A 20,655-nucleotide genomic window follows, 5' to 3' on the forward strand; every position below is an offset into this window, starting at 1 on the left:
ATAAATATTAATTAGGTGGGACATATATTGACCCACCATGTCGCAAAGGGTTAAAAAAAAAAAAAAAAAAAAAAAGAACAGAAATTTCTCAAAAATTCCTTTCGGAAGTTAATTAAAAGTTATATTTAATGAAAGGAAATATTAAAAGTTTAATGAACTTGATTTCAATTGGTATATCAAAACTTAACTAAATACTGGCTAAAGTACGGAAAGTTAAAAGAAGATTAAAATCTTCACTCAATTCGGGCTATAATTGAGACTTTTGAAAAGAGTTGGCCCTTTATTAGTAAAAGGAAAGAATCCAGTATTGATTAAATATACATATTTACAAAATATTTACAATAAAAATTTACAAGATAATTTCTCTACTCTTTTATATCCTTCATTACCTTCCTTTTTTTAGGATTTAAATTTGCTTTTTTACTTTTATACGTGTTTGTTAAAAATTAAATTTAAATTTGTTTAAATATGTATATTTATACGTATACAAATAAACTATAAACAATATATACACATGAATAAAGTGTTACTTTTCTGCAAAGGTATATTTTTATAAAATGATTTTTTATGATACTGATGATGACAGTGATAACCTATATGTATAATGACACATCATACGGGGAGCCTTAGGGCTGGCATATTTTATCTTGCCAGGGCCTATTTCTTTGTCCAATCCGCCACTGTGCACCGCCAAGTGGCAGTCATTATCAAAGCCAAATGAGTGCCAAGTGGCAGTCATTATTAAAGCAAATGAGCAGAATAACTAGTTAACTAGATATTCGCCATTCAATATATTATAATTGCCACTGCAAGTACTGGTGATGCCAACCACACAGTTCTTATCAATAAAACAAAGAATGCTGATACTGCTTACTATATTCTTAGTAAAGCCACCATCCAATATTATTATTCACCTCCTAATATGATACACTGAAATTTTTATTCATAAAATTGTAGCTAAGGAAAGATAAATTAGCACATGACTTGACAATGCAGAAATAAAGTAGAATGCTGACTTAATATAATAATTTTCCTTATATAAATAATATAATATAAATATATAAAAATTTTACAATTATTATTACAATTACAAATGTTATAAAAATTTTATACAACTGATTTGAAAACTGAAAAAAAAAAAAATAAATAAATAAATAAAAGTATCATAAAATATCTGATTTCTGGATATGTTAATACAAATCAATATTAAATTAATGTAATTCAAGTTTAGGTTAAAGAGCTCCATATAAATCTGAATTGAAAATCATAAGCCCACTGAGTGAAGGACTACGTAAGTACACATGTCAATTAAAAACAGAATTCCAGTAATAAAGAGGTATCAGTCATGGTGACAAGGCACTCACCTATGAGAGAAAAATATTCCCCTTCTCAAAAGATGATGTACGGGTTTTTGTGTAACCCTTTCAATCTCCTGAAGTAATTTATCGTCAATTTTTGAACTTCCAAAGCGGCCTGAAAAAGAAGGATTGTTAAGATATTTTTCTGATTGCAAGATATGTTTTTAATTGCTTCGTCATATAAGTAACAATATTTTGTCGTAATTTCTTACTTACTAATTAATTTATCATAATCAACTCCAGTAGCTGAACTACTAATAACATTCCAGGGATCAACAAAGTCATCACCGGATTTCTTAGATTGTTCATTATGAATTTCATTTCCGTTTTCAACGTGTATTTCCACGTTTTTATCAGAAACAGAGTCTGACATCATGAAATATTGAAAAGTAATGCCGATCTATTGAACAGTCAGACTAAAACTGCAACATCCTCTAAATAACACATAATAAACTTTTATTTTTGTTTTTCAAGTTAAATCAACTCATTAAGTTAAATCACTACACTATTTACCGTAACTATGATACGGAAGCTGACGAAACTTATGCATTTCACTTCTCTTCTTTAGTAAACTAATATTGTGCTCAAGGCGTCCTTAAAATATCAGAAAAATCCTTTAAAATGAGTTGTAAATAATTATTTTAACTTTAATTTGCATACAAATCTATAATTTACGTGATATACATCTTAAAGTTGTTTTCTTTGACAAGAAATAGTAGGATTATATTTTTTCATTGTTGGTTTATCGATTACACAATTTTCATCGTTTTCAATTTTAAAGGGAATGATTTGTTTATGGTTTTTGTGATCTAGTTAAATAATTTTTCATTTAAAGTATTTTAAACATTTCTTTTGATCGAATATATTGTGAAATGAAGAAATATAAAAATCAAAGACTTCTAATTTGTCCTAGTTTAGCTGCTAATTTACGAACTTCGCAATATATGAATTTATTTCTCTCTCTTAAGTGTCTACCTATATTTTTATGGAAATGTTTTTAATGTTTGATCTATACGTCAGATTTATTAAAGCTGTCATATAAACTAATGGTGAGACAATCTTCACTGGATACGGTCCAGGGTGGACTACTGGATATTAATTCAAGTATGGATGCTAACGTTATGTTTCAAAATCTTTTGGATTACAATGCAGCGAAGCGAGTAGAAATATTAATAGTGATGAGAAAGCTGTTAAAAAATGGTAATGGCCATTTACCATTTCAAGATTCGTCCACAGATTCTATATTTGACGTATTATACCACGTATTAGATGACTCTCGGTGGGAAGTACGTTATCAGTGTTTGTTATTAATTGGAACTGTTATTCCAAGCAGTACTTCTGAAGTTGATTCTTATATGATGCATTTGATGCATAAAATCATAGCAAATCTGGGGCATGAAAATGTTAATGTGCGACGTGCTGCTTTGCAAGTACTTCATGTTTACATGAAGCACACAAATAACCTCCAGAACTTTCAAAAAATGTTTATTCATTATGGCCTAGAAAATGCTGAGTACATAGTTCGAAAAGGATGTATTATGAGTATTGGAATTCTCTTCACAGCTGATTTTGAAAATGAGAATTTATTTCCACTTATAGAATGCCTGTCAAAGCATTTTGTTGATGGGGATGCTTCTTTGTTCTATCCCATATTTTTAGCAATGCAAAAAATAAATGATCTTGTTGGAGCTTCAATATTTGACCAGTATCTGCAGAAACTGGATGAAGAAGCTGCAAATACATATCGAAGAGTTTTAAATAAGTTTACTATCAATGATTCTCATTTAAGTAGCAGTTCAGGTAGTCGATCTAGCTTCTCTCACATTAATGGTCTTACTTCTAACATTGGAAATAAGCTGCTAAAGTATGATTTTGGTATATTTCAACCATATATTACTGAAAAAATTAAAAATGATGACTGGAAAACTCGAATTGAAGCAATAGAGCACATGAAAATTGTTATTAGAGAAACTCCAGACTTTTGTGAGAAAATATCAGATATGGATGAATATATGGTATTTTTATCAAAACTTTTAGAAGATTCAAATTTTAAAATTGTAATTCAAACTTTAAGTATATATGATTTACTGATTGATAAATTTAGGAATCAGATGAGGCGGTTTCTAAAAACATTTGTGACATCAGTTTTGAAAAGACTTGGTGATTCAAAACTAGTTGTTCGTGAACATGCTATAAGAGTGATTCATAAATTGATGCATTATATTAGGCCTACAGAGGTTTTAGGTAATCTTCTACAGTTCAAAGACAGTCGTAACCCACGTCTAAGAGAAGAAATTGTAAACCGTGTTACTGCAGCTGTTTTAACTTTTCCTAGTTACAACTTTGAATTTCTTCCTTTGTGTGAGTCTGTTGCACCTCTTCTTGCTGATATTAAAAGACGTGTAAGGCTTTCTGCATTGGAGTGTTTTGCAGCTCTTGCTCAAGCCATGGGACCGACTCGCCTTGTGCCCTTAGTCACAGCAGTTGATGCTGTAGAGATAAATTGTGATGCTGATGGTTTGCTTGCTGCTGTGCAAGCTCGTTTAGCTCGCCGTATACTTCCCAGATGTAATGAGGATGGTGCTGTTACATATGCAATCACACTACCATCATCTGCTGGAACCCAGAATCGAAATGCATCTGCTTGGGGTCCAGATATTGACTGGATAATGGCAGCATCTGGATCATCAAGTTCTTCCACTCCTCCATCAAGAAGCAAAGAAATATCTGATATTGATCAAAATGGAGAATCTTCCATTGGTAAATTGACAGACATGAATAAGTTGAAGAGTCAAGATGGAATTTTCCTTTTCAAAAGAGATAATAGTTGGGTGAATACACCTGGTGATATTTTATCACAGACTATTAATCAGGTGAAATTATTAATGCATAATGCCATATTAATATATACTTTTTAGTGTTGAATCTTAGAAAAAGTTTTAATAAATCCAGTCAAAAACTAATGAAAATATTCCAAATTTTATAGAATTTTCAAAAATTAATTTTAAAGTTTCTTGCTTAAATTTGTATGCAGAATTTAAAAATCAAGTAAAATTTAGCAGTATAATATATCCATTAGTATATTGTGAGAATGCAATCTATGCAATGCATAAAATGATTATGGAGAAAATATTTAGCTAAAATAGACCTACTTTAGTAGTATAAAAGTTTCATTTAACAAGTTGAAAAAGACTTCAGTTGTATCAAAAATTCAATGAAGCTAAGCATAGTATTATATAGTCAAAAGTCGTTAATTCGGACATCCATAATCCGGACCTCAAAGCTACAAACTTTCTGCGCATAGGCGTTTACGTGTGCGCGTAAGACCTTTACAGCTGCGAATGTGCATGTGAGCATGCGCATAAAATGTTTATGCATGTGCGTTTAATGTATAACGACGGTATAAGCTAAGCTAAAATTATCTAATTCAGTTAATGTTGCAGATTACGTTGTTCCTTAATCTTCGAATTGGATCCGGCTTATTATTTTTTGCAGACTGTTAGAGCAATTTTATAAAAGTAAGCTTGAACTTTTGATTATATCAAATAGAATTTCCGATATATATTTGCTAATATGTAAAGGATCTAAAGCGAAAGTATGTTTCAAAATCCGAAATCTGTTTATCAATTTCACGCTGCTCGGCGGGGAGAACGCCGCGGCACGCAATGAATTGGAAGTTGATCTGTCAGCACTATCCTTATCTTCAGGGCAGATGTTTTTATTTTATTTGGCTTATAATTCCTTACTAAATGTAGTATTTCATCTCGATGTACTCCGTCTTTGATATGATTTAAAACAAGTTCCTCATCATTATAATTCGCTTCCGATAGTAAAGAAAGAGACACAGAGGTTATTGAAAAGGAAAAAATTTCGGTTGACGAATTAGTCGGTATTCTCGACACAGCAATTAATTATAGGTCTTGAACAGCGGAACTTTGTAACTGAACAAGAAAGTATGTCTGTTTATAGAATTAAAGAGAAAGTATTATCACATAAAACGAAACAACTCACATTGAAAGAAATGTTTAATAACGTAAACAAATAAATATTAAGCTTTTTCTTTTTGTAAATTTTGATACCTTTTAGATCATAATTGTTCTTAATTTCATAAATTATGGTTTTATATTTTTAATTTTGTAATTTCTGCATGCCATCTTACCAGATTTAAACTGATGATCTATAATCCGGAATCGCCGAAGTCCCGACGAGTCCGGATTGTCTTTTGACTGTAGTATATTAAATATTTAAGAATTTTAAAAAGTAGAATTCACTCTTGTTTCAACATTGATTTTAAACAGAAAAATTTAGTGCATTTTGAGGGAAAACCTTATGTTGGATTTTCTTTGTTGAGGAGGAATTCTGTTTTGGTTGAAATACAACAAATCTTTTGTTGAAATGCATTAAGCACTTTTTAAATATGATTAAGGAAAAGTAAAGGTATGAGTAATATTAATATATATATATATATATATATAAACAAGCTGTAAACATGCAAAAATATCTAAAACAGGACCTTGAAGTCAAACAATGAAAAAGGCGGAAAGTGCAGAATCACCCGCTGCTTGGCACATTTTTAAGAATTGCACGTACTCAGTATCCATGTACACATCGACCTATTTTCACTTGAAAAAAATCCCAGAATTGTACAAAAATGGCAATGCGGCACTCCCTTGACATTATCCATGTATATATCGACCTATTTTCACTTAAAAAGTCAGCGAAAATTGACAAAAATCCAATTGTTCTTACTCTTGTAAAAAGCGCGAACGCCAAACAAATAAGCGGGAGATTCTGCACTTTAACCACAGTATTTGAAAGTTAATAACTATGTATTTTATAGGATCAACAATATTAAAAGTTTTTATAATATCATATACCATTTTTAAGACAGTAGCAAAATGGAGTAAAGCATTTTATCACGAAATTTAAGAAATTGTAATAAGCAGTAAATGAGCAATAAATGATCGGAAAGCTTTGATTCATATTTAAGCCAAGAGATTAGCAGATTTGGCACCATTTCGCTTCACTTGCCGACTGGACCATAATCTCCAGTCTAGCCAATTTTGGAAAAGGGTAGAAATTTCAAAATTTTTACTGGCTCATCTCTAAATGTTCTTACGTCAACTGTATGTGAACTTCGATGCTACTAAAATATGAATATGAAAATTATATAGCATGTAAAAATAATATGAATGTATCCACATCCTGAAAGAGTTGCATGTTGTATATTTCAAGCGATATGAAAATATACAAAATATCTGAAATGTAATTTTATTTCTTACCATTTCCTAAAATTTATCAGTGTCTATTTTGTTTCAGATTAGCAATATTTTTAAATTATGGACTTAAAAATAATATTCTAGGCTTATTATTTCATGCATCCATATTATGAAAAATTTTTTAGAAATTTGTGTAATTCTTCTTCAGGTTATTGGAAATGGAACATGCTATGAACAATCACGAAAATTCAGTGAAGATACTAAGGAAGACAAAGTTAAGCAGGTTATAAATTGTGAGAAATGTAAGTTACTTTTTAGATTGCTATTAGAAACAAATGTGTACAGTACAAAGTCCAAAATCTGGACATCTATTATCTGGAATGATCCAAAATATGGACCTCAAACCATTGTTTTTCTCGTAGGCTTCATGCACGTGCATTCAATTCATGTATAATAGAACAACTGGAGAGTCCCAATTCTTAATCTCACTTCAACACTAAATAAAATACCTTGTTATTGAAGAAACAATTATTTTAGCATAAATTTGTACAATCAGTAATTTGGCTTCGTTGCTGCTTATTTGTTTGGCACACATCTGAAACTGAAACATTCATACTGATTCATTCATCCACATAGATACATCATTGATCTGATGCCAACCTGGCAAATCATTATTTATTACACTTTCCTTTCATCACCACATGTTTATAAAATCATGACAACTTGAGTAATGACTCGTGTAGTGATGCCTAAGCAATTTTTTTATGTTAGTAATTGAATAATAAAGGAGTATGCTAACCTTTTATGTTGACGTTACATTTGGCAATGATTACAGATTTAAGTTAAATGCTCTAAAAAATGTTGAGGAGGAAAAATTTACCAAAAATTTCTTTCCATATGCTAAAAATAGATTTTGTTGAGGATACTTATAGACCCAAATATTACATTAAGGGCTATTTGAATTAAGAATAACTGATTTGTTATTCACATAAACCCCAAAACCAGTGCCAGGGCTCGTATGGCTGCATAATTTAGGACCCACAGAGACTGCATTAGGCAGTAAGCTATCTAACGCTGGCCTTTAATAAGGCATAAGTATATGTGGGAATTTGTTTATTCAGAACTCTGATAAGCCTTAAGCATGTGCAAGAAATAGACATAAGTGTAATAAATAATAAGCTAATGCAATTCAGGCATAATTGTCTCATTATTTTTTGCACACTGCACGATAGAAACAAGATAAAATTTAACGGAACAACTTGTTGTTAGTCGCCAAGCTCATGTTGCATAGCCAAATATGCATAGTGAAGGATAGTTAAATTTGATGATGATAGCCACTAATTTTAAAGGTTTTCGGATATCGCAAAACAAAGGTGAAATTTTCCAATTAACGGATTTTGTAAAGAAATGTGGAAAAGCAGTAATAAATGAAGATGATATAAAAGAAGTTTTTCATTGTGATGACAATGCTTCTCAATCATCAATCAATTAATGAATGGCGAAATCTGTAGTATGGTTCTAGACGTAGAAAATACAGTCAAAAGTCGTTAATTAGGACCCCCATAATCCGGAATGATCTATAATCCGGATCTCAAAGCTACAAACTCTCTGCGCATGCATCGCGTTCACTCATGCGCACAGGCGCTTACGAGAGCGCATAAGACCTTTACAGCTGCGAATATGTTTGTGCGCATGCGCGTTTAATGTGTAACGGAGTTATAAGCTAAGCTAAAGTTATCTAATTCAGTTAATGTTGCAGATTGCGTTGTTCCTTAATCTTCGAATTGGATCCGGCTTATTATTTTTTGCAGACTGTTAGAGCAATTTTATAAAAGTAAGCTTGAACTTTCGATTGTGTCAAATAGAATTTCCGATATATATTTACTACAAAGCGAAAGTATGTTTTGAAATCCGAAATCTGTTTATCAATTTCACGCTGCTCTGCGGCAGAGGGGGGGGGCAGAAACATCATTATTAGATTATGATAGATTAGAAAGATTTTGTCAAATAGAATTTCCGATATATATTTACTAATATGTAATTTGTATCTACAAAGCGAAAGTATGTTTTGAAATCCGAAATCTGTTTATCAATTTCACGCTGCGGATTGGAAGTTGATCTGTCAGCACTATCCTTATCTTCAGAGCAGATGTTTTTATTTTATTTGGTTTATAATTCCGTACTAAGTGTAGTATTTCATCTCGGTATACTCCGTTTTTGATATGATTTAAATCAAGTTCCTCGTCATTATAATTCGCTTCCGATAGTGAAGAAAGTGACCCAGAGGTTATTGAAAACGAAAACATTTCGATTGACAAATTAGTCGGTATTCTCAACACAGCAATTATAGGATTTGAACAGCGGAACTTTGTAACTAAACAAGAAATTATGTCTGTTTAATAGAATTAAAGAGAAAGTATTATCACATGAAACGAAGCAACTTACATTGAAGGAAATGTTTAATAAAGTAAACAAATAAATATTAAGCTTTTTCTTTTTGTAAATTTTGATACCCTTTAGATCATAATTGTTCTTTATTTCATAAATTACGGTTTCATATTTTTAATTTTGTAATTTTTGCATGCCATCTTACCAGATTTAAACTGATGATCTATAATCCGGAAAAATCGATAATCCGGAATCGCCGAAGTCCCGACGAGTCCGGATTAACGACTTTTGACTGTACTGCTTCCGATAATAATGTGGCAGAGAAGTTACTGAAAACGAGAAAATTTCGATTGACATGTTAGTCAGAATTCTTCAAACAGCAGTTACAGGACTTCAGCAATGTAAATGAACAAGAGATTATGTCTGTCTACTGAATTAAAGAGAAAGTATTAGCACAAAAAACGAAGCAACTTGAACAACTTACATTGAAAGAAATGTTTAATAAAGTAAACAAATAAATATTAAGCTTTTTTTTTTTTTTTTTTTTTTTTGTAAATTTTGATACCCTTTAGATGATAAATCCCGATTTTATATTTTTAATTTTATAATTTCTATATGCCATCTTACTAGATTTAAAATGATGATCTAATATCCAGAAAAATCCCAAATCCGGAATAGCCAAAGTCCCGACAAGTCAGGGTTTCGGACTTTGTACTGTATTTTTTGTAGCAGGAAATTGATTCTAAAATTTTTGGTTCTCAGTTTTTAAAAATTTTAGTGTTACTATGTAGTACTTGTAATTTTTAATTAGCAATAAGTCAGTAATATGCAGTGCACTTGATGTTTTTTTTTGTTGTGGGATCAATAAAGAAATATAATTTGTATATATTAAATCTATGTATCTGTATGAGTTTCTTGCAAATATGGCCATGGTTTTGGTTCAGTAACACAAAGATTTGAATCTTCCGGGATTTTCTCAGTTTATAATGCATATTCCTTATTTGATATGTTAAGAAAAAATTAAAAATATTCCTGTTGGCAAGCATTTTTTATAAAATAAATTTTCGTAAAAGAAAATTAATCTTTGTTAATAAGCATGCTATTCAAATCCAAAATGTCATTTGAATTTTAAAAAAAGAAAAAGATTCTGTATTTAAATAATGATATGTAAAAATAACAGTATCAGCATTTTCTATAGAATTAACAGTTTATTGCTTCATTCCAGGGCTTAATTTCTAAGATTAAAAGTGCCGGAGCCCTATGGAAGACTGTCAGCAAAGAGGAACAAGAATAAATAAATAAATAAAATGACTATTAAACTCACAATTTTAAAATTAAAGAGTTAATTATTATCAAATTAATTAATTGATAGCTATTCAATTAATGTTTATAAATTGTTATTTAATCAATAATTATTATATAATTAATTAATTATCATTTAATTGGTAATTATTAGATAATTAATTATTATTTATTGAAATAATTAAAGATTAAAGTAACTAAATAATTAAAATTAAATAAAATGTAAAGAGATAAATTGAAATTTAATACGCGATTTTTAATATAATTTTATTGTTAAAATAAAATTTTCGAGATCAAATTTCTACTGAAATTGTTATTGAATTACATAAAAGAAGTGCCGAAGTCTTCTTATTTAGGGCTCTGGTGCATTCCGGCTAGAATTATTTATTACAGAAGCTAAGAAGCACCGGAGCCGAGACCCGGTGGGCTCCAACCCAATTTAAGCTCTGATCGTAGGGGGGGGGGAAGTTATTTTATCATCCCTAAAAACTTAAATATACTTATAGCTGATGAAAATTCCAAGGCAAAACAGAATGAGGTTATAAGTGGGTGGAAACAAAAAAATGAGGGGAATTTTGGAGAGAAAGAACGTTCTCTTTGACCGCGGCTCTCTGCTGATATAATTATAGCCATCAAGCAGATGAGTGTAAGGGGTAAAATGAGTCCTGAATCTGACTCCTAAGGATGAATGGAAGGTTGCTGGCTACGCTTCCCCCAATTAGCGGATACTTTGGAAAGACGATGTATAGGACTTGCTTCAGCAGTTTATCTCAGTATTTTACTCTTATTGTACTCGCTGTCACTAAACGCACATTTAACAACACAAATTTTCCTTTCTGCGAGGATAACTAAGTGTAAGCATCAATAACAATACACTAGATACGATGGCATGGCGAGAAATTTACGCGTTCCTAAACAAACTCCCCCAAATTTATTGCTTTTCTTAAAGGGAAAGGTTTTCGCACGTGAGTGAGGGGACTTTACTTGAACGTCTCATGTCCTCATGAGTTCGTATTTCTAGGGAAATAGAGTATTGCAAGGTCTAAAACTAAACATTAGGAATTCTAAAGTTAAGTAAACTAAAACATTAGGAATTCTAAATTTTTTCAGTTTAAATTGTGGTTCAGTTTTATAAAAAGAAGTACCGGAGCTCATCTTATTTAGGGCTCCGGTGCGCTCCCGCTAAAATTGTAATTTATCTTAAAAATTGAGAAGTACCGGAGCCGGGCTCCGGTGCAATTTAAGCACTGCTTCATTCTGTCACATATTTCCTTGTGGCGATAGAGTATCTAAATTGTTTCATTTCTGAATGATTGAACTGAGACTAGTTTTTTGTGGTGTTTTGTGTGGACTAGCTATGGTGGCATTTGATGTCAGAATTTTTATAATGCCTTTGTTTTTTGTCAAATGCAGAGCACAGTATTTTGAAATTCTTGCTGTTAAAATGATTAGGTAATGCTCTGTAGTATATACAGTCAAAAGTCTTTAATCCGGACGTCCATAATCGGGAATGATCTATAATCTGGACCTAAAGCTACAAACTTTCTGCGCATGCATCAACACATAATTTGTTAACGCATGCACATAATACCTTTACGCATGCACATATGCGTCTACGCATGCGCATTATACATTTACGCGTGCGCGTTTAATGTATAACGGATAGTATAAGCTAAGCTAAAATTATCTAATTATCTATTTCAGTTAATGTTGCAGATTGTGTTGTTCCTTAATCTTCAAATTGGATCCGGCTTATTATTTTTTGCAGACTGTTAGAGCAATTTTATAAAAGTAAGCTTGAACTTTCGATTATGTCAAAAAGAATTTCTGATTCTGGAGCTACCAAAGGATCTACAAAGCAAAATCATGTTTCGATGTCTATCAAACAAAAAGTGGAATTGCTGCAGAAAATGGATAAAGGCATATCCTTTGATTCTCTAACCATTCCGAAATACAGTCAAAAGTCGTTAATCCGGACTCGTCGGGACTTCGGCGATTCCGGATTATCGATTTTTCCGGATTATAGATCATCAGTTTAAATCTCGTAAGATGGCATGCAGAAATTCTAAAATTAAAAATATGAAACCGTAATTTATGAAATAAAGAGCAATTATGATCTAAAGGGTATCAAAATTTGCAAAAAGAAAAAGCTTATTAATATTTATTTGTTTACTTTATTAAACATTTCTTTTAATGTAAGTTGTAAGTTTTGCTTCGTTTCATGTGATAATTACTTTCTCTTTAATTCTATTAAACAGACATAATTTCTTGTTCAGTTACAAAGTTCCGCTGTTCAAGTCCTATAATTGCTGTGTCAAGAACACCGACTAATTTGTCAATCGAAATTTTTTCGTTTTCAATAACCTCTGTTACTTTTTTTGGCTATCGGAAGCGAATTATAATGACCAGGAACTTCTTTTAAATCATATCGAGCATATCGAGATGAAATACTACATTTGGTAAGGAATTATAAGCCAAATAAAAACATCTGCGCTGAAGATAAGGATAGTGCTGACAAATCAACATCAATTCATTACGCGCCCGCCGCGGCGCGGCGTTCCCCCCGCCAAGCAGTGTGAAATTGATAAACAGATTTCGGATTTCAAAACATACTTTCGCTTTAGATCCTTTACATATTAACAAATATATATCGGAAATTCTATTTGATATAATCGAAAGTTTAAGCTTACTTTTATAAAATTGCTCTTACAGTCTGCAAAAAATAATAAGCCGGATCCAATTCGAAAATTAAGGAACAACGCAATCATCAACATTAACTGAAATAGATAATTAGATAATTTTAGCTTATACGTCCATTATACATAAAACGCGCACGCGAAAATGTATTCTGCACTTGCGCACACTGATATGCGCAGTCGTAAAAGGTCTTACGCGCACGCGTAAACGCCTATGCGCATGTGTCAACGCGGCGCATGCGCAGAAAGTTTTTAGTTTTGATGTCCGGATTATAGATCATTCCAAATTATGGGTGTCCGAATTAACGACTTTTGACTGTATGTTTATCAATTTCACGCAGCTCTGCGGGGCGACACATCGACGCGGCGCGCGATGAACTGGAAGTTAATCTGTCAGCACTATCCTTATCTTCAGGGCAGATGTTTTTATTTTATTTGGCTTATAATTCCTTACTAAATGTAGTATTTCATCTCGATGTACTCCGTCTTTGATATGATTTAAATCAAATTCCTCATCATTATAAATATCACGAATACACATCAAATAGTTTTCTGATTGCAATTTTCTAGTTTCGACTATGCGTAATGTATGCTTTATGCATGCGCGCGTTGAAAGAAATGTTTAATAAAGTAAACAAATAAGTATTAAGGTTTTTTTTTTTTTTTTTTTTTTTTTTTTTTGTAAATTTTAATACCCTTTAGATCATAGTTGCTCTTTATTTCATAAATTACGGTTTTATATTTTTAATTTTATAATTTCTGCATGCCATCTTACCAGATTTAAACTGATGATCTATAATCCGAAAAAACCGATAATCCGGAATCGCCGAAGTCCTGACGAGTCCGGATTAAAGACTTTTGACTGTATATAGCAAATTGAAAGAATTTAGGAAAAGGAATTATATGGGTTGTACAAATGTGATCAAGAATATTATTAAACACAGAGTAATGATTACTTTTCTATGCAGTTCAAAATAATACTTATACAAATAACACTGTATAAAATTCAAAATAATACTTACCTTTCTGTTATCTACCATTTCATATCTTGTTGCTATTAATTTGATCACCTTTTTTTTATTATGACTTCACTTAATTTGTGATATTTTAATTTTTTAATTCCCCATTTCCCATTACCTTAATTTAAATGAAATAAGTTTGCACTTGTATCTTAATATTTTGCTTAATTTTATTATTTATTATTCTGTTCATTTATTTTTGTTTGTTTATTTATCTCTTCTCTAATAGGACTCGGGCACTTCCAATATTAAAATTTAGACCTTGTGTTATATGTTAAATGCGAGAAGAAAAAATTAAGTTATACTGATGACTATTACATTTGACTATAATTTCTTTTTCTAGTGGTAAAAATATGTGTTTTTATTGTTGTTACTTATCTTTCTATTCTGAGAGAATCTTGATCAGGCTTACGAATTCATCATGGCTAATAGGAAGAGCATGCTTATCACTGGCCAAAGCGTCCGTCACTTTTAGGTAACCACATGACACATATCAGTACAACCATGCTGATGTAGTTTAGTGAATTTTTGCAAAAATATATATATTGCATAAATACATATGATTACACGTATAATATATGTTTTTTTTTTTTTTTTTTTTTTTTTTTTTTATCTTGAAAATTAATCAGTAAACTTACTTACAAACGGATTTTTTTATGTTTCTTTTTGTGAAAATTGTTTGGCAATCATTTTAAGAACAGCCAAAAATAATTGTTCGCTTTAGCAATTTTATGATAAAATACTGTGTTCCTGCAGAAATATTATCATAGGATTCAAAGTGAGGCCCAACAATATTTCAGCTAGCACTGCTAACCATCATACTGATCAGGTTGATAAGAAATTATGTTTTAAAGTTTACAGAAAAGTACCAAATTAACTAACTAAAAAGTTACATGCCTTTCTGTTAAATTTTTAAAACATTTTCTAGATGTCAGTTACTTGTTGTTTAATAAGTTTTACAGTTAAAGAGAACAAATGTCAAGTTTTTCATCTTCAAAAGCTGATTTTAATAGTCACATTTGATTCTAATATTATCATAATGCCAAAATTACAGATCCTGTATATGTATTCCTCTCTATTCTCCAGTTTAAATAATTAATTTTAAATTTAAACAATTATCTGTTGTTAATATTTAGTAGTACTCATATGTACGTATATAAAAATGGTCATTGACTAGATGTGTCTAACTGTGCAAGAAAATTATGCATATTTTCTACTAATTGGTTGCAGTTCTGTAATTTAACTAATACTGTGTTCATTTATTATTAAAGTTCCATCTGTTTCACGTGTGATGGTACACTCATCAGCATCTAATGAGAAGAAAACCTATCCAGAATTTACAAAAACAAGGCCTGTTATTGTAAACAGTAAAATTCCTGTCTTGGCTCGAGTTTCAGGTAAAGTATATATATTTATACTTCTAGCTTAGTTATACTTTATATACTCACTTTTTATTCAGTTGTTCAAGCATCATTATATATTTAATTTAGATATATTCAGATGCGAAGCAGTGGATTAATTAAGAAAGCAGTAGACACTTGAGATTAATTGTAAAAATATTTTAGCAGGATTATTTGGTATACTGTTTAAAAAGTCACAATTGAAGCAAATTCGTTTTTAATGTATAATGTTTATGTAATAATATATGTTACTATTTTCCTAGAAAAATAAACACTTCCATCTATTTTGATTCAAGTTAAACTGTCAACTTTTTTCTTCCTATGAATATTTCTAGAGAGTAAATATATTAACTTAAATTAATTAGCTTAAAATTATGACATGGAATAATTTCCTATAAATTGGTCATAAAAAGTTCATTTATCAGTCCAACTGACAGGGCATCATATAAAGATGTGTTTGAATTATGAGCTTGAAAAGTAAATAAGATATTCAGATGCTAAATTTCACAGATTTTATTATGATGATTAACTTGCTAATGATTTGATGCTGCATATTGTTAATGCAGAATAACTTAGTGTGATGTAAATAATGTTTTCTAAAATTGGGGTATCAGAAAACCTTAGAATGTTTCTTTAAAGCAAAATGCATTTTTTTCTTTTGAGTTAGACTGATTTCTAATATCAGTAGTAGCTGAATATTAATTGCATCCCATTTTTCCTTTTATTGCAATTTCTTAATTTATAGCTCTTAGGTTTCACTCATAATTGTAATGTGCCTACTAAAATAGCTCAGCTTGATCTAAAATCTTTAGTTTGACAATATTTAAAAAATCCTGAACAAAAAAGTAATAAATGCCTTTTGCTATTGGTGGTTAATGAGCAGTATTCAGCATTTAATACTGAAGCCATCTATTTATAAAATGATTGAAATGAGCAGTGAAGAGGATGATCCCAGCTCACACATCCATAAACTAACCAGCTCATACATCCTAAAACACCTGAGGATAGTGAAGTTTGCTATCCTGGAAAATGGAAAAAAGCATTAATAATGTTTAGCAAGAGGAAAACATATTCTCAAAAAGAAATTGTAAGTAAATTAGTTTATGGCTTTGCATTAAATGCTTTTACAATATGCTATTTTGTAGGATAGGCAATACAAAATAAAGAATACTTATACAATCACCTTGATGCATTGTGGCACATTTTTACGAAAGGATAAGAATGGTGACTTATAATTGAAAAGAATTATTTATGACACACATACATATTTTTTATTTTAATGAGGTATTTTATAGGTGATTCTCAACTTTTGTACATTCCACTTTCACACAGTTTGCTATTTTGCACAATTTTAAAAATTCACTTTTAAAATATTTTTGTCATCAGGATAAAAATTGTTCACTTCCATGCAATCACTTCCACTGAGCTCACACTCACTCACAGACTGTCTTCAAGACTGTCTGGTAGCTCACACTCACTCACAGACTGTCTTCAAGACTGTCTGGTAGCTCACACTCACTCACAGACTGTCTTCAAGACTGTCTGGTAGCTCACACTCACTCACAGAGTGTCTTCTAGAGTAGCAGACTTCTCAGAATTTTTGTCATGTCATTGGGGTTCTGACATGATTCTTTCTAATAAGGTCTATGGATTTCGAGGCATGGTGGTGGGGACAAAATATATGCAATGTATTGAGCAAATTTAGTGTTGCATTAGGGCACATGTTCATTGCCAATTTATTTGTTTACATTTAAATATTCTGCCCTTATAAATTTATGAACATAAGTGAGAAATAGAGAAACTGTGTTGATGCAAGGGAGGAGTTAAGGATTCATAAATTTCATACAATTGAGAAAAAGATGGAAATAATTAAACATTCTGAAACTAAGACAAAGATGGAAGTAATTAGACATTCTGAAACTTTTGCTTCAGTCAACCATTTGTATGACATGAACAGGTCTACCATATGTTTAGTTTTGAAAATAAAGAATAAAATTAAGGAATAAGTTCAAAATTGTGGAAAATATCTTAAAAGAATTTTTCCAGAATAACATGGCATTGTGATGGATGAAATGGAAAATTCTATGTCATCATGGATTCATGATCAACATCAAAGCAATATCCCTCTGAGTTTTTCAATTATTCAAGCTAAGGCTGTTAGTTTGCATGATGATGAGAAGACTAGATTAAAAAAAGAGGTTCTAATAGGATGTTTCAAGCAAATAATGAGTGGTTCAACAAATTTAAAATGGGGTATTTTGTACATGATATTAAATTAACTAGAGAATCATCTGATGCTGGTAAAGATTCTGCAAAAGAATTTACTTCTTTGTTGTCCAGAATTACTGTAGGCGGAGAATATTCTCTTAGCCTCTCAATTCAATGTAGATCAGATGGCTTATTTTGGAAAAAAATATGCCTAGTCTTACATTCTTATTGAAGGAAGAATCAATTGCTTCTGGACATAAACCTTCTAAAAACCAGTTGACGTCTTGTTGATAGAAACTTTGATGCTGATTTAAAATTGAAGCCAATGTCATTTATATCAAGCAGAAAATGCCAGAGCATTGAAAGGGAAAGACGAATTGATTCCAGTCATTTCGAAATTGAACAAAAAGCATGGGTTACTGCATTCATATTTAAAGATTGGTTTAATTTCATTTCATGCTAGCAACTAAGTAATATTATAAAGATAAAAGTTTACAGATTTATGGATTATTAATTTTGAACAATGCTTCAGGATATCCAAAGTCTCTGCTGAATTTATACTTAGAAATCAATGTACTGCTTTATACAGCCCATGGATCAAACAGTGATAGCTACATTTAAATGATATTATATGAGGACAGTAATGAATCAGGCTGTCAAAGTAAACTGACAGAGAAGGGAGGTCTACATTAACACATTCGCTGCTGAGCAACATTTTCAAAAAAATGGTTCCACCACACCAACAAATTTCAATCAATTAATTGTAAAATAGAAATACAAAACATGTATTTATGGGAAATATATATAACTGAGATAATTTTTTAACTGCTTTATTAATTATATGAGTTATATCGTAGTTGGTTTTTGTGATAAAATGTTTTATGACAGCGACAACTACAAGTATATTCATACTTGGCAGTTGCTTATAACCAAGCTTGATTATTTTTACAATTATTATAATAAAGATTATTATAAATTGCTTGATTATTGTTACAGTTCCTATGTTATTTACTTTATAATTACTTATATTATACTTATATTAGTTATAATAAATCTCTTGAATTGTACCAAACTGTTGTGTTTTTTTTTCTAATCCCCAAAGCCAAAGAAGCATGAAAAAGAGCATGAAGTTCAAAGAGCATGAAAATACTATGATTTTGATCATAGTGTAAGTAAAACAAAAACATTCTATGAAGTAACTCGTAGCTGGTGCCTAAACACAAACTTTGACCTACGACTATCCCGATAACTTGTGTTTGGCATTGAATGTTTGGAAGACCCATAATATATGAAATGCAGTATTAGAGACTCATGGGTTGAAATAAAAGAGTCAACAATAAAAGGTTCCTGGAAACAACAATACCCACTAGTTATGAGTGATAAGCTAATGCAAATAAAATTTTGAGCCTAATGAATGAAATAAATATGGATGTCAACAATGAAGACACTAATGAGTTTTTTTAATTACAAAGGCACTTGAACAAAATAGTAATTAACCTTATTACAATAACAGTAACTACACCAAAACTGGGAAAGAATAACAAATGACTGTATTAAGCATTAATAATAATAATAATAATTAATATCTGGATGTGGGAACATCCAGGAGAAAGTAGTATGATTTTAGTTTTAAAACTTTCTGAATTGAAAGTTTGAACACATTTTCAGGATCATTTATGTGAAAGTTGAGGGCTGCATATATTCCAAAAATTAATCAATAAACCTGCTTATAAGTTTTTTTTTTTTTTTTTTTTTTTTTTTTTTTTTTTTTTCATTTCTTCTGGTGAAAATTTTGATCACTGGTAGCTGCTGTTATAGAGATTCAAAGCAATTGTTCGTTTTAGATTTTTTTTTTTGCCAAAACAGTGTATTTCTATAGAAATTTGTTGTAGTTTTTTTTTACGACAAGCATATCTCACAACCACCTACTTTAAGTTGAGTTTTAGATAAAAAAAATTATAACCATGTGAGTGCATACAAAAACAGTGACATTGCTTATTAAGATTAAAGATCTGTTATGTTCAGGATTGACAGATTTTGATACATTCATTAATACTTAAATACCAAACAAAGGTTAAACTCTTTTTATAGTTCTAGCTTTGTAATATTCTTAAATCATATATATAAGTAGCATAATGCAATTAAGGCATGTGTTAGAAAAGAAACTTTGATGGAATCTCACTTGAGATTTAGTAATTATTAATTTATGAATGAATGAAAGAATGAATTATTCCCAAGAACTTGAAAAAAAAATTTACCCAGGAAATTTGCAGAAAATTCTGGAAAGGAAGAAACTGCATATTTGAGAAACCTTAGCTATAATCAACCAGAAGCTTTTCTTCTTAGATAGGAAAAAATACATCTCCTATGAATGTTAAAGTCACTGTATAATTATGCTTAAGAATGAGTTTCTGTATAATAGAATAGAAATTAAAATTTCTTTTTCTAAAGTTATTTTATCTTCTGCTCATTTAGATCCTTTGTTTTTGTCAGATTTGTGATAAATGGAAATGTTTAGTATTTTGTACAGTTTTTTAAACTTTTAATTTATTCTTTTCAAAACTCTAAAAAATTGATTGGTACTTATTTTGGAAAAAAATATGCCTAGTCTTACATTCTTATTGAAGGAAGAATCAATTGCTTCTGGACATAAACCTTCTAAAAACCAGTTGACGTCTTGTTGATAGAAACTTTGATGCTGATTTAAAATTGAAGCCAATGTCATTTATATCAAGCAGAAAATCCCAGAGCATTGAAAGGGAAAGACGAATTGATTCCAGTCATTTCGAAATTGAACAAAAAGCATGGGTTACTGCATTCATATTTAAAGATTGGTTTAATTTCATTTCATGCTAGCAACTAAGTAATATTGTAAAGATAAAAGTTTACAGATTTATGGATTATTAATTTTGAACAATGCTTCAGGATATCCAAAGTCTCTGCTGAATTTATACTTAGAAATCAATGTACTGCTTTATACAGCCCATGGATCAAACAGTGATAGCTACATTTAAATGATATTATATGAGGACAGTAATGAATCAGGCTGTCAAAGTAAACTGACA

At 30.6% G+C, this 20,655-nt stretch overlaps 2 protein-coding genes across 2 annotated transcripts in view; one reads left to right on the plus strand and one right to left on the minus strand.

Annotated features, from left to right (window-relative positions):
- The window catches only part of TrpRS (Tryptophanyl-tRNA synthetase), a 41,480-nt gene extending 39,581 nt beyond the window's left edge, over positions 1 to 1,899 (minus strand). The window contains exons 1-2 of the mRNA XM_035368302.2: positions 1,575 to 1,899; positions 1,365 to 1,473 (exon numbers count right to left, since the gene is read on the minus strand). Of these exons, the coding sequence (XP_035224193.2) occupies positions 1,365 to 1,473; positions 1,575 to 1,734 (269 nt within the window). The 5' untranslated portion in view covers positions 1,735 to 1,899. The remainder of the gene's footprint in view (positions 1 to 1,364; positions 1,474 to 1,574) is intronic.
- A 243-nt stretch (positions 1,900 to 2,142) lies between these two features.
- The window catches only part of LOC118204980 (TOG array regulator of axonemal microtubules protein 1), a 170,721-nt gene continuing 152,208 nt past the window's right edge, over positions 2,143 to 20,655 (plus strand). Inside the window, exons 1-3 of the mRNA XM_085812959.1 lie at positions 2,143 to 4,231; positions 6,786 to 6,879; positions 15,254 to 15,379. Coding sequence (XP_085669085.1) covers positions 2,405 to 4,231; positions 6,786 to 6,879; positions 15,254 to 15,379 — 2,047 coding nt within the window. The 5' untranslated portion in view covers positions 2,143 to 2,404. The remainder of the gene's footprint in view (positions 4,232 to 6,785; positions 6,880 to 15,253; positions 15,380 to 20,655) is intronic.

Source organism: Stegodyphus dumicola, chromosome 3 (assembly GCF_044657685.1).
Source record: "Stegodyphus dumicola isolate Sdum_Otavi_A_Nest chromosome 3, ASM4465768v1".
Classification (NCBI taxonomy): Eukaryota; Metazoa; Arthropoda; class Arachnida; order Araneae; family Eresidae; genus Stegodyphus; species Stegodyphus dumicola.